At 38.8% G+C, this 13,092-nt stretch overlaps 1 protein-coding gene across 2 annotated transcripts in view; it reads left to right on the top strand.

The window, feature by feature from the left end:
- The window catches only part of NELL1 (neural EGFL like 1), a 994,502-nt gene that overhangs the window by 192,424 nt on the left and 788,986 nt on the right, over nt 1-13,092 (top strand). For both annotated transcript variants that reach the window (XM_065936472.1, XM_065936471.1), the window contains exon 5: nt 11,235-11,331. In XM_065936472.1, coding sequence (XP_065792544.1) covers nt 11,235-11,331 — 97 coding nt within the window. The remainder of the gene's footprint in view (nt 1-11,234; nt 11,332-13,092) is intronic.

Genomic DNA, 13,092 nt, shown 5'->3' with positions numbered 1-13,092 from the left:
ACCTGTGTAATAAGTATTATTATTACATTTATGAGTGAAGATACAGTGAGTGCTCATAGAGGTTTTGTAACTTGCCCCGAGTCACAAAGCTTAAATAGTAAAGGTAAGACACAAATGGATGTTTTCTGACTTTAGTCCTATGATCTTTCTGTATCTCACACTGTTCATGTAACCAACTGGTTGAGTATTTGACTTGTTAAGAGCAGAATCAATAGAGGATTATAAGGCAATGTGGCATTGCACAAATTTACATCTGAATTTAAATTTAGGCTTTGCCATTCATTGAAAGGTATTAGGCAAATCGTTTAACCTCTGTGAACATCTGTCAATTGAGTATATCAATGCCTGCCTTTTAGGGTTATTTTAAGGATTATAAAGTTTGTAAAGTTCTGGCATATAGTAGATAATCAAGGGCAGCTCTTACAACTTTGGAGGCTATGTCTTTGTCTGAGTTTGAGGATTACTGTCCTTGCAAGTGGTCTTCTACCATCTGCTGGAATATCCTTCAAAGACTAGCTGATTGCTTCCCAAGGCTGTTCTTTCTTTCTGTGTTTTCTGCCTGCTAGAAAATTCTTATCTTGAACTGAAATTACCTCCTTGCAGCTTACACTTATTGATATTCGTTTTACCTCTTTTAGCTACATAGGGGGAGTCCAATCCTTCTTCCACATGATAGTCCTCCAAATATTTGAAGACTTTATCTTGCCATCCCTTAATCTTTACTTCTTCAGACTGAACATCGTCTGTTCCTTCAACCATTCATCACTTGATTTGGCTCACAAAGTCCTCATGATCTTGCTTGGTTCTTTCTAAAGTGTGTCTGTTTATCATCTGAGAAGTTCCTACAATTAAATGTGACTATCTCTATGTAGATAGACTCAGAATGAGATAATTGTCTTTTGGTACAGTTTAAGATGATAACATACTTTTTCACAGCCTTAGCTTACTGTTGCTCAAAACAGCAATGTACTTTTTCTCAATAAGTATTTCTGTTAAATCTTAGGTCTCACATTCTGTCTTTGAGAAGCACAGTCCCTACGCACATGTACTTTCTTTCTTTCTTTTTTTTGATGTCAAATTTCATCTTACTTGATTTGGTCCTAGTTTCTGGCTACTAATGTCTCTTTTAACCCTGGTGGTATTATCTTAAAATCAGTTATGATTGAAGTAATCATACCAACTCTGTATTTTCTGAAATTCAATAAGCACATCTGCTATTAAACTGCCAAATCATAGGTAACGATGATGAATAAGACAGATCTGGTTGTCTAATCTGACCTGCAATCAGCATGCTCTTGGGATAGGCAGAGCGTAAGGGTTAGTAAGAAGTAGTGGGAGAGAGACATTTGGGGAATAATATATGGTTAGGAAAGGAAAGCACCCTTGGTTTAGAGATTCAGTTGAGGAGAGAGAAAAGAATAAACTTTATTTGCCAAACGAGAAAAAGTACGCATCTGCTAGTGTTTTCTAACTGGATAAAGCAGGTCACGTGAGGACTTTAATCTTCCTGGGAAGTTCTCTCATTTTGGGGGAAGATATTCACACCTTTCTCCAGCAAAGTCTCTTTGCTAATCTCACTTGAACACTGTCGCGTTTTTGTTTATCAGAAGAAAGGCATTTCTGTCCAGATTTCAACTTTGCCTTCTCTGTTTAGCTGGCATGTGTATTTACTCTGCAGACAGCAGCGGAGGAACTGTTCAGAAACCTGCCGAGCCCTGCTACCGTCCTCCCTCCTGAGCCCTGCATGGATTTGGCTTAGAAGTCAGTTCTTAAACATTGGGGCCCTACTGTACTCATCCATATAATCCATCTCCCCAGTTTCAGTCTGTTTTCTCCTGTATAACGCCAGAGGTGCCATTTTCATCTTGTCATTTGCTGAGTGTCGCTGGTTTTGTTAAACAGATTGGAGGGAGGAGACCACAGAGCTCCCCTTGGGGGCCTTCCTTTCCTCTCCTTCTGCTACAAGCCGTATGTGATGCATCTCCATGTTAGCAAATAATGAACAAGAGCCAAACAACCTGACGTGGAAATTCAACAAGTAGCTTATCAGGGCACACTGTTGGCAGACACTTGTCACAGTGCATGGGCTTTGAGGAACTGTTTTGTGGGTTGCCATGACCTGTGCTGAACAGTCACTGGGTCCAAGAACAATACCAGTGACACCACAGATGTCTTTTGTTTTTCTAGTGATGATCAAGAACTTTGTTGTTCTCATATTTCTCCTGTGAGGCTGAAGGGGGGAAGATGACATGGTTTCCCTTTTAGCCTAAGGCCAAAAGAGGGAATTAACCCCTCTGCGAGCTCCCACACCATCATGATGGTGAGGGGAGACAAGATGGTAGTTGCCTTGTGTTCTGTAATAGGAAGCTTTCTTTAAGGAACACCTTGATGTTCACTAGTGCCGGCTAAAAGGCAATGAGGATGAGATTCTCTATCTAGCAAAAGAAGGTCATTGTAACTTTCCTCTTCAGGGAGAATGTGAACACTTTTCTTCAATTCTAGGCAAAGCCCCAGATAAACCTCTTCATTTAGCATCTCATTTGAGCTTCATATTGTCTTATTGAACAGTGGCATAATGCATGTTGATTCACAAGGTTTACATTGGAGATTCATTCTTCTGTATAATTGGCAAAGGTACTGTGGAGTCCCTTCAGAGGCCTTCCTTCATCCAGGTAAATAAAAATCCAATATTCCCTCATAAGTAGTGTTGTTGAACCACTGCATTGCTTTGTGCTGAGCTCTCAGGGCTTTATTGGTTAACAGAAAATCGACTTCTTCATAGAATATTGATTGGTCTTTTAAGGAGATGGGATGTTTACTAGGGAGGGCATTCTTAACCAATGTCATGAATAAAGAGAAGTTGTACCTTGTGAAGAAAATTCCTAATATGACCCCTTGATTCAGTGACTAACTTTCACAAGGAGCATGATAGTTACTCTTTGCAATGTTCATTCCTCTCAAGCAGTTTTTATGTTTGACTGGATGTTTAATTTTGCATGCTGTTGTCTTAGAAATGAGTTGCTTACACTTTGAAATACCGATAGATACTAATGACATGCAAAATTTCCGTAATTCTCCCAATATATCTTAATAGGGAGCACCTCCCTTAAGTTCAAGGCCTAGACACTTGACTAAGTGGGAATTGGGCTTTGTCTGGCCAAAATAAAGTGTAGATTTTAGATGGTTGTTGAGTAAATGCATTGTGTGTGTCAGCCTATGGGAATGTGATACATTTGGGCTGATTATAATGCAATCCACTTAAGCTGTAAATTGTGCACTTATCAAAAAGACTGTGCTTGATTTAATTAATTTTCAAGTTGTTGACTATTTCTCTTGATGGTTTCTTTGAAATTCACTTATCTGGCTTTCCTGTTGGTGAGTTGTCTGCCTGACAGATTCAAACTTGCTGTCCCTATCTCCTTTCTGGATGGAAAACATTGAGAGGGGTTCATCTTGCTTTTTTTTTGGGTGGGGGTGGGGGTCCTGGTGAAAAATTGCATGAGCTGAGGATGATGCAGGAAAACACTTGAAAAAGGTTATTGCATTGTATGTGTCCATAACCCTCTTATTCTGAAGATACTGCCTTCATTCATTTGTTCATTATGTGGCGTGGGCACCTGCTTTGACTAGGTGCTCTCTCAGATGCTAGAGATACTGACGAGAAAAAGGTAGACAAGGTCCTGGCTTTCAGGATGCTTACTTCTGGTAGGAGCAGGCAGTCAATCAGCGGAGAGCCAAGATTCGTGTGGAGAGTCACGTGCTTTTTTTATTTGTAATTTTATTGAGAAATGACTGACATCCATCACTATATAAGTTTAAGGTCTATAGCATGATGGTTCGATTTGCACAAATTGTGAAGTGATTTCAACAGTAGGTTCAGTTAAGACATTCATCTTTTCATATAGATAAAAATAGGGAAGAAAAGGAAAACAGTTTCCTCCTTATAGTGAGAACTTTTAGGATTTACTTTCTTTCCCACTTTTCTATGTATAATACAGCAGTGGTATAATTGTCATGGAGTAAGTTACATCCCTAATACTCATCTTTTTTAAATAACTATTTTTATTTTTAATTAGAGGATAATTACTTTACAGTAATATATGGAGAGTCTTGATAAGGGTAAAACAAGCTAAGTGATGAGTGGTCGCTGTGTAGTTGCTAAGTCATGTCCAACTCTTTGCGACCACACGGACTGTAGCCTGCCAGGCTCCTCTGTCCATGGATTTCCCAGACAAGAATACTGGAGTGAGTTGCCATTTCCTCTTCAAGGGAATCTTCCTCACACAGGGATTGAACCCCTGTCTCCTGCACTGGCAGGCAGGTTCTTTACCACTGAGCCACCGGGGAAGCCTGATGAGTGGTTAGGTACTACTTTATGTAACATGGCTAGGGAAAGTCCGGGTGCAGGAGACAACTGAGCAGGTGAAAGGATGTTGTGGTGAGGGTTTCGTTTCCTCCATACTGAGCAAATAATCATGGCCATCGCGCTCAAAAAGTGCAGACACAACTTGAGGGTAAAAGTGCTGGATCCAGGGCTACCAGGAAAGACCAATTTTCTCCTCCTTTCACAGAGAGGTCTGGGAAAGCAGGTTCAGTCAGGGCCAGAATTTTAGACCTCATTGGTTAGTGGGAGGGTATAGGGTTGTATGCTGATGTGTAAGAGAGTATGTCCAAATGGATCATCCAAGTGGGCAGAGTCTCAGAGATCAGTGAAGAACCAAAATACAGGGCGGTTAGAATATATAAAAAGTAACATATATATATATGTGTGTGTGTGTGTGTATATATATATATATATATATATATATGATAAATAAGAGCAGTCTGAAATAAGAAGTTAGAGGGCTTTGGCTTACAGCCAGCATTTTTCATTTTCCCAGAAACCTTTTCCATGGATTGGCTAAATTCAGTTAAGGTTCCAAATGGAGTGAGTAAGAAAGTACCTAGTTCTGACTTAGGCAAAGTGTTAAAAGCAGTGTCTTATCATGTTTGCTCATATAAAAGCTATGGACTGTGTGGTTCTTTGTTTGGTGATTGGTTGTTTCTTCTACCTGTTCCTTTTTCCTGAGTCCTTCTCCTGTCTTATGTGAGATTATGATGAACTTTCAGTAGAAGTCAAACTTTTGTAAATGTCAAAGAATTATGTATTTTGGAGGGATGTAAAAGATATTAAAATGTTTGCTTAATTGACATAGAAAAGTTTGATTTTTGTTTTGAAAGAATTGAAAGAAGCTAATGAAAAGCATTTTAAAACTAACATAGTAAAAATACTTTGGGTTTTGCTGTGTCATAGAAAATATACTTTGTCCAAAAATTTTGTTTCTCATTCAAAATTTAGTATCTGAGTAGGTTGTCAGTGTGCATCCTAATTGGGTTAAACAGCAGCAGAAGTTAATGCTGTTAATTTCCTTTGTTTTTGCCCTGTTAAAAAGTCTCTTGTTCTAGTTCTTAAATTTATAAAAGGTGAAAAGAAATTTAGGACTTAAAAATTTCAAAGTGTAGGAACTTATGACAAAATATACACTAAATTCTTACACTGTAACATTGAAATTGTACACCTTTAAATAGCCTCCATTTGACAGTAACATTATTTCCTTATACTGTGTCTCAAAGCACAAGCCTTGTACCTAAAATACTGATAATCCCATCTCGGTTGATTCATTTGAAGGGAGGTGCAGCCAGTGGGCTGGAATGTATCATGTGTCCTGTGTACTCTGCATCCTTTAGACACCCATGAATTTTACAGACTGGCAGCACCTACTGTGTACCAATGGCATTCAAGGTATTTCATTTAAGCCTCTCTGCAGCCCATACAGTCGGTAGTAAAACCTCATTTTTTTAAATGAGCAAGCTGAAGTACAAAGAAATTAAATAACTTAAGGTCATATAGCTAGCAGAATGCCCAACTGGAATGTGAACCCAAATCTGTTTTGTACCAAATTCTTGTGTTTCTGCTACAGGATCTCTGGCACCTCTTGGCATTGAGGGCATGAAAATGTAATAGTCACCTTTCTCTTTTTCATTAGGGTATGTTTGCTAGGGTAAATAATACTAGCCACAGCTACTGCAAGTGCTGTCTATCTCAGTTGGGTATGTCTGGCTGGGAGGCGGCCTCCCACGTCATCATTGAGGAATCCAGGACCTGCTGTCTTGTGACTCTGCCCACCTCGTAGCCCCAGAGTCATCTCTTGTCAGCTGAAAGAGAAAAAGTGAAAGATGTTTGAGGGAGATGTTTTTTGGGGAGATGCAGATCGCTTCCATTCATATTACATGGCCACATCCAGACTTGTAGGAGGCTAGGATCCTTGTAGCCACATAGCAATGTACCAGGGTTCTGGGAGAGCTGATTAGTCCTGACCATGTGCTTTGGCACATGAGCTTGTTTTGCCTTCCCTTCCAGATGAGTAAGTCAAGTTAGGAATTTTAATTTATTTGAGTGAGAAGTTCAGATTTGGGGGTCTGGGTTCAAATTCCAGCTCTGCCATGCACCAGCTGCCTAACCGTGGACAAATTAGTTAACCTTGGTGAGCGAAGAACATCTGTTTGATGGTGGTATTATGAGGATTAAGTTAATATATGTAAAATTCTCAGTAAAAATGTTTGGCTTATACACAGTTCTGTCAAGTGCTGGTTATTATGTCCGTTGAGTCAGTTCTACTTCATTCTTCATTCACGACTCAGCTGTAAGTCTTCTGTTTTCTTTCTTCTCTGCTTCCACAAATCACTGCACTTACTGCTCTGAATTGTAAGGTGTGTGAGGGCATGTTGTCTGGCTCATGCATTTGACCTGAGGGCAGGAACTTGGCCTTGTCGATTTTGTCTGTGTGTCCCACACATTATAGACAGTGAGATATTTGCTGATGAGAAGGAAACCTCATTAACCATAATACTAGAATATCAGAATATAGAATTCGATTTCCTGAGCAAACTGGAAACCAAGGAGCTCATATATTAGCTTTGGCTTTTTCATTTCAGTTACTTGGGCAATACTAGATTTCAGTGACAGATCATTGCGCCCTACTGGCCTATCTGTATGAGTCAGTCCACCTCAGGGATCAGCGACCCTTTCGCCAAGATTCTGATTGTGTTTGGTATGTTTGTTGAAAAATTCCCCCTGTACAAAGGTGAGGATAGAAATGTGATAGTCCTGTTTCTTTGTTTATGAGATATTCTTAGTATTAATCTGTAAATCCTTTCTTTATCCCTCCTTCTCTGCCTTTCATTCCCTCCTCTCTAACCATTACTATTCCTTTAGGAAAACCATGTCATATACCTTACGTGACAAAGTTTGTGTATATCCTTGGCTCATAGATAAAATAGTTTTGCCTGTTTGTATTTTTAATTTATATATGTTGCAGACCTTTTTAGCTTTTTTACTCTATTTTTAAAACTTTTTTACTTTAATGTAATTTTAATCCTACAGAGAAGTTTTGAGAATGATACTAGAAAACAATCATAACCTCTGCTCAAATTCTGTTCTCTCTCAAAGTAAAGAGATGTGTCTACTTAGGTATGTACTTATATTGTGTGTATTTACATTGTTAATTTGAACTCTCTGATAGTAAATTGCACACATCATGACGTTTTACCCCTAAATGCTGCAGTGTGTATTTCCTAAGAACAAGTCACAGAAATACATACCACCTAATTCTTAAAATCAGGAAATTTAACGCCAATACAATACTATTTTGTGATCTACCATTCTGATTCAAATTTCACTGAGTTTTTTTTTACTGACTCCCCTTTATGGATTTTCGTTTTCCTGCTCTAAGATGCAGTCCAGCATCCCATCTCACATTTCGTTTGTACGTCCCTTTGGTTGCTTGTAATTGGCCACTGCTCCTCAGCCTTTCTTTACTTTTCATAATATTGACATTTGAAAGAGCATAGGCAGTTATTTTCTGGAATATCCCTCAGACTGGGTTTGTCTGATACTTCCTCATGATTAGATAGGTCAAGAAGCAACAGTTAGAACTGAACGTGGGACAACAGACAGGTTCCAAATTGGGAGAAAAGTCCGTCAAGGCTGTATATTGTCACCCTGCTTATTTAACTTCTATGCAGAGTACATCATGCAAAATGCTGGACTGGATGAATCACAAGCTGGAATCAAGATTGCTGGGAGAAATATCAATAACCTCAGATATGCAGATGACACCACCCTTATGGCAGAAAGTGAAGAGGAACTGAAGAGCCTCTTGATGAAAGTAAAAGAGGAGAGTGAAAAAGTTGGCTTAAAACTCAGCATTCAAAAAACTAAGATCATGGCATCCAGTCCCATCACGTCATGGCAAATAGATGGGGAAACAATGGAAAAAATAACAGATTTTATTTTCCTGGGCTCCAAAATCACTGCAAATGATGACTGCAGTCATGAAATTAAAAGACACTTGCTCCTTGGAAGAAGAGTTATGATCAACCGAGATAGCATATTAAAAATCAGAGACATTACTTTGCTGACAAAGGTTCATCTAGTTAATGCTATGGTTTTTCCAGTAGTCATGGATGGATGTGAGAGTTAGACTATAAAGAAAGCTGAGTGTGAAAGAATTGATGCTTTTGAACTGTTGTGTTGGAGAAGACTCTTGAGAGTCCCTTGGACTGCAAGGAGATCCAACAAGTCCATCCAAAAGGAAATCAGTCCTGAACATTCATTGGAAGTACTGATGCTGAAACTCCAATACTTTGGCCACCTGATGCGAAGAACTGACTCATTAGAAAAGATCCTGATTCTGGGAAAGATTGTAGGCGGGAGAAGAAGGGGACGACAGAGGATGGGATGGTTATGGCATTTCTGACTTGATGGGCATGACTTTGAGCAAGCTCCAGGAGTTGGTGATGGACAGGAAGGCGTGGCTTGCTGCAGTCCATGCGGCTGCAGAGTCGGACATGACTGAGAGACTCAACTGAACTGAAGATAACCTCTGTGTGTGTTTATGTCAGTTTAATACTGTTTTTAAGCTCTGTCCATTTGCTAGGCCTGTATGCAATCTGTGGACTGTGCCTGCTGCTTGGAGCTCTTTGATTCAGATGAATAGGTGGGACTTCCAGGAAGACAGCCGTGCAGACTTCCCTTGGCATGAATAGCGGATCCTGATCGGACTATAGGACACAGAAGTCAGCTTGCTCCTTTGGCTCATGTGCCTTGTGTTGCCACCTGTTTATGATAATGGCCTCAAATGTTTGCTTCTTCAAGGGTTTCGAAGGCCCATGTTTGTGGAAGAGAGAGCAGGAGAGGGAGTTGATCTTTCTGATTTTTCCTTCTTTAATGCACTTAGTAAACATTAGATAAAGCCCCCTCCTTTACTCTGTTGAGCTTACCTTCTAGCATTTTGAAAACCAAAAGGAAGGCATTTGGATGGAAAACTGTTCTGACTATGACAGATGCAGATGTTTAAAATGAAGGTTAAGATAAATAGGTTGACAACACTTTCAACTATTTAGTGAAACCACCTCATGGAAAATTATGCTCTGTCTCTTCACCTAAATATAGCGATTTTAATTTCTCTCTGGCCTCCTCTGAAACTCACCAACATTGAATATAATTTTTGCATCATTATCTCCATAGTACATAAATAATCTTGCATTCCCCTTTCCTCTGGTGAAAATTATTTTGTATATACTTTCCCATATTTCATAACCTGCATATTTATCACTCTTAATGACTGTAGTAAATTCTATCAAGCTGATCTACTTGATAATGTATGCGTTTCTCTGTTGTTGTAAATTTGGCTTGTTTCTAGTTTTTCACTAATATTAGGAAAGAAAACTTCTTAAAGGAAGTATATAGCATCTTGTATTAAGGCAGTTTTGACACATTGCTTCATCTCAAATGGTTTTTGCTAACAAAAAGGAAGGATGCATCGTTGTGGAGAAAACACAGACTATCTTTTTTAGGGAAACTTATTTACCTTGCTTATGTTTTGAGCCCTCATTTATAACAGAAAGATAATTAGTAGAGAAGGAACTGATATATTTAGAGCTTTGTCAATTGAATACCTTGTATATATTGTTGGGAAATAGGAGAGTAATGGATGATGTGGCTAAGATAAGCATAAGGCTGCAGTGTGATAGATCCCAGCTGCATCAGCCTTGCAATAATTCACTGGCCTTGATGTAACTGGACAGTCCCTCCAGTTCTTCTGCACTTTACTACTGAAAGATGCTGGAGAAATTCAGAACCCTCTGGCAAGAGGAAGTCCCTAAGTCTCACCACGCTCAGCCTCTTCTGAGCATCTAAGGAGACAGGTTCAACTCTTAGTTAAGCTCTTCCTTTCCCTTCTCAATATTCAGGTGTTGGAAGATACTTCCCAGAGGTGAGATGAGGCCTTTGATCAGCTGGTGTTTGCAGGAACTGTAAGCACACATTTCAGGATTTGTTATTGACTAACATGGAGCTTGGGAGGGCAGAGTAACTGAGACAGTTTGCTTGTTCAGTAGGTTTTGTCAGGGCCTGCAAAGATCCCGGGATGGTTGTTTTCTCTGTATTAGTTCTGTGTCTTCATATATCACACGAAGATTTTTCTTATCGTGCATAATTCTAATTTCCTTTTACTCTATGAGGACAGGACTTTGTATGTCTGGTTTATTGCTCTATCTTCTGTTGCCTTATAAGGAGCTTGAAGCATAAAGAAATGCTCAATAAATATTTGTTCATTGGATGATGATTTTATTTATTTGATTTTGTAGAGGAAGCTCATCATCATGTGGGCAGCTGCTCCTCAGTTGTTTAAATGGGGTCTGGGAGATTACTGTAGAAATAAGTAGCAGCTGGATAAAGCTGTCAGAGAGTTGTAGAGCATAGAGGAGGGTGCATGGGCTTCACAGCCAGGCCAGATAGAGTCTCATCCCAACTTTTCTCTTCTCTGGCTGTCTTGGTTGGCTTCTTTATGGTCTCTGAACCTCAACATTCTTGCCTGAAAAATGGGTAAAACCACTTTACTCAGAGGTTATATAAAATTCATTACTCAGAGTAGACATGCAAAAATGTTACCCTCTTTCTTCTTCCTCTGGAAAAAGAGCCAAGATAGAAAGCTGGGAGGGGCCCAGATAATGTTTTCAAGTGTTGTCAGGAACAGATCTCTGTTTCTGTTACCTGTTGTCTAAAATGTACCCCACATTGCCTCCATCTGTGTACCAGCGGCAAATGCCATGAGCACTTCCAACGATATGCATGTACCTTTGGGTTCTGCTTTGAACCTCTTTATTGGTAACTGTGCTCTTTGCTCCTACAGGATTTATGAACGTGTGATAGACCCTCCTGAGACCAACCTGCCCCCTGGAAGCAATTTATGGCTTGGTCAGCGCAACCAAAAGCATGGTTTATTCAAAGTAAGCACTACCTTCTACTTTTTGCAACATGCTATTCTATGTGCTTAATGTGAATGTACTCACTTAATTGTCACAGCAGTTCTATGATGTGGGTGTTTTGAGATTAGACAAAGACCTCAATGAATTGCCCAAGGTCACACACTTCACTCTACTGTCAGCTGTGGATGATCCAGAATGTAAATAATCCTCAAACTGTTTCTTATCGCTCTACTTCTGGGAGATTTAAGGTAATCTTCAAGTTCCTTTTCATTCTCAGAATCTTTATTAATTCAGTTTTGGGGTAGATGTCTAGTCTAGATAAATAAGAAATGACTGAACTTGCATCAATTTTGGTTTTCCTGTCTATGAAGAGGGTAATACAGTAACTGCATCATTGTGCTTCATAGCAGCATCAGGACTCAATGATAAAGTGAAGTGAAAAAGTTAAAAAACATCATGAAATTTTAAGATAGTCTTGTACTTCAATAGAATGGCAGAATTTTGCTTCTGGCCATATGGTAGACTAGATATTTGTGAAATCCTTTTGCTTCAAAATGCCTATAAATGTTGGATAAAATAGAACAAAAATCTTTTAAGATTTGTCATTGCACTTACAAGAAGGGAGCTCCTTAGAGGCTAAATATATGAAGGGAAGTGAAAACCAAAGGGATGTCTGCCAATACCAAAGAATTAACTATTTAAGTTTATTCCTTTTTTCTTTTAATCTACTTATCTATTCCAACTTTATTGAGATGTCAGTGACATACAACATTATGTATAAGGTGTACATCAGTTTGACATGTGTAATATATTGCAAAATGATTTCCACCATAATGTTGTCTAACACTTCCATCACATTACATAATTACGATTTCTTTTTTCATGGTGAGAACATTTAAGATTACTCTCAGCAGCTTTCAAGTTTATAGTACAGTATTATTTGCTGTGATCACTATACTGTGATTAGATCCCCAGAACTTATTCATATTATAAGTGGAAGGTATCCTTTGACCAACATCTGCCCATTCCCCCCACTTCCCCTAAACCCTGGCAACTATCATTCTACTCTCTGTGTCTATGAATCAGGTTTTTAGAGTCCACATATAAGTGATATCATGCATTATTTGTATTTCTCTATCTGACCTGTTTCACTTTATATAATGCCCTCAAGGTCCATTCATGTTGTTGCAAATGGCAGGATATTTTTTCTCATGATTGAATAATATTCCACTCTGTATGTGTACACATACACATACATACCATATCTTCTTCTTAGAATTATTTTGTTGGGGGTATAAATGTATGTTTTCCTTGGAGGAATGTCTATTCAGTTCCTCTGCCCATTTTAAAGTCAGACTTTCTCTTGCTATTGCATTGTATGAGTTCTTTGCATATTTCAGATATTAACCACTTATCAGCTTTGTGATTTGCAAATATTAGTTACCCATATATGCAAGGATTGACTTTTGGGTTCCCAATTCTGTTTCATTGGATTATGTATCTATTTTTGACTAGTATCATACCATTTGATTACTATAGCTTTATAGTACAAGTTGAAATCAGAAAATATGGCACCTCCAACTTTGTTCTTTCTCAGAGTTACCTTGGCTATTTGGGGTCTTACAATGCCTATTTGGCTTTGACAAATTTGGGGATTTTTTTCAGTATCTGTGAAAAATGCCTTTTGGATTTACATAGGGATTGCATTGAATCTACAGATGATTTTGGGTAGTAAGGGATTTTAACAGTAGTAATTATTCTGATCCATGAATATGGGATATG

The sequence above is a fragment of the Muntiacus reevesi genome, chromosome 5, assembly GCF_963930625.1.
Source record: "Muntiacus reevesi chromosome 5, mMunRee1.1, whole genome shotgun sequence".
NCBI lineage: Eukaryota > Metazoa > Chordata > Mammalia > Artiodactyla > Cervidae > Muntiacus > Muntiacus reevesi.
The sequence above is the reverse complement of the archived record's forward strand: the minus strand, read 5'-3'. Positions and strand labels throughout refer to the sequence as shown.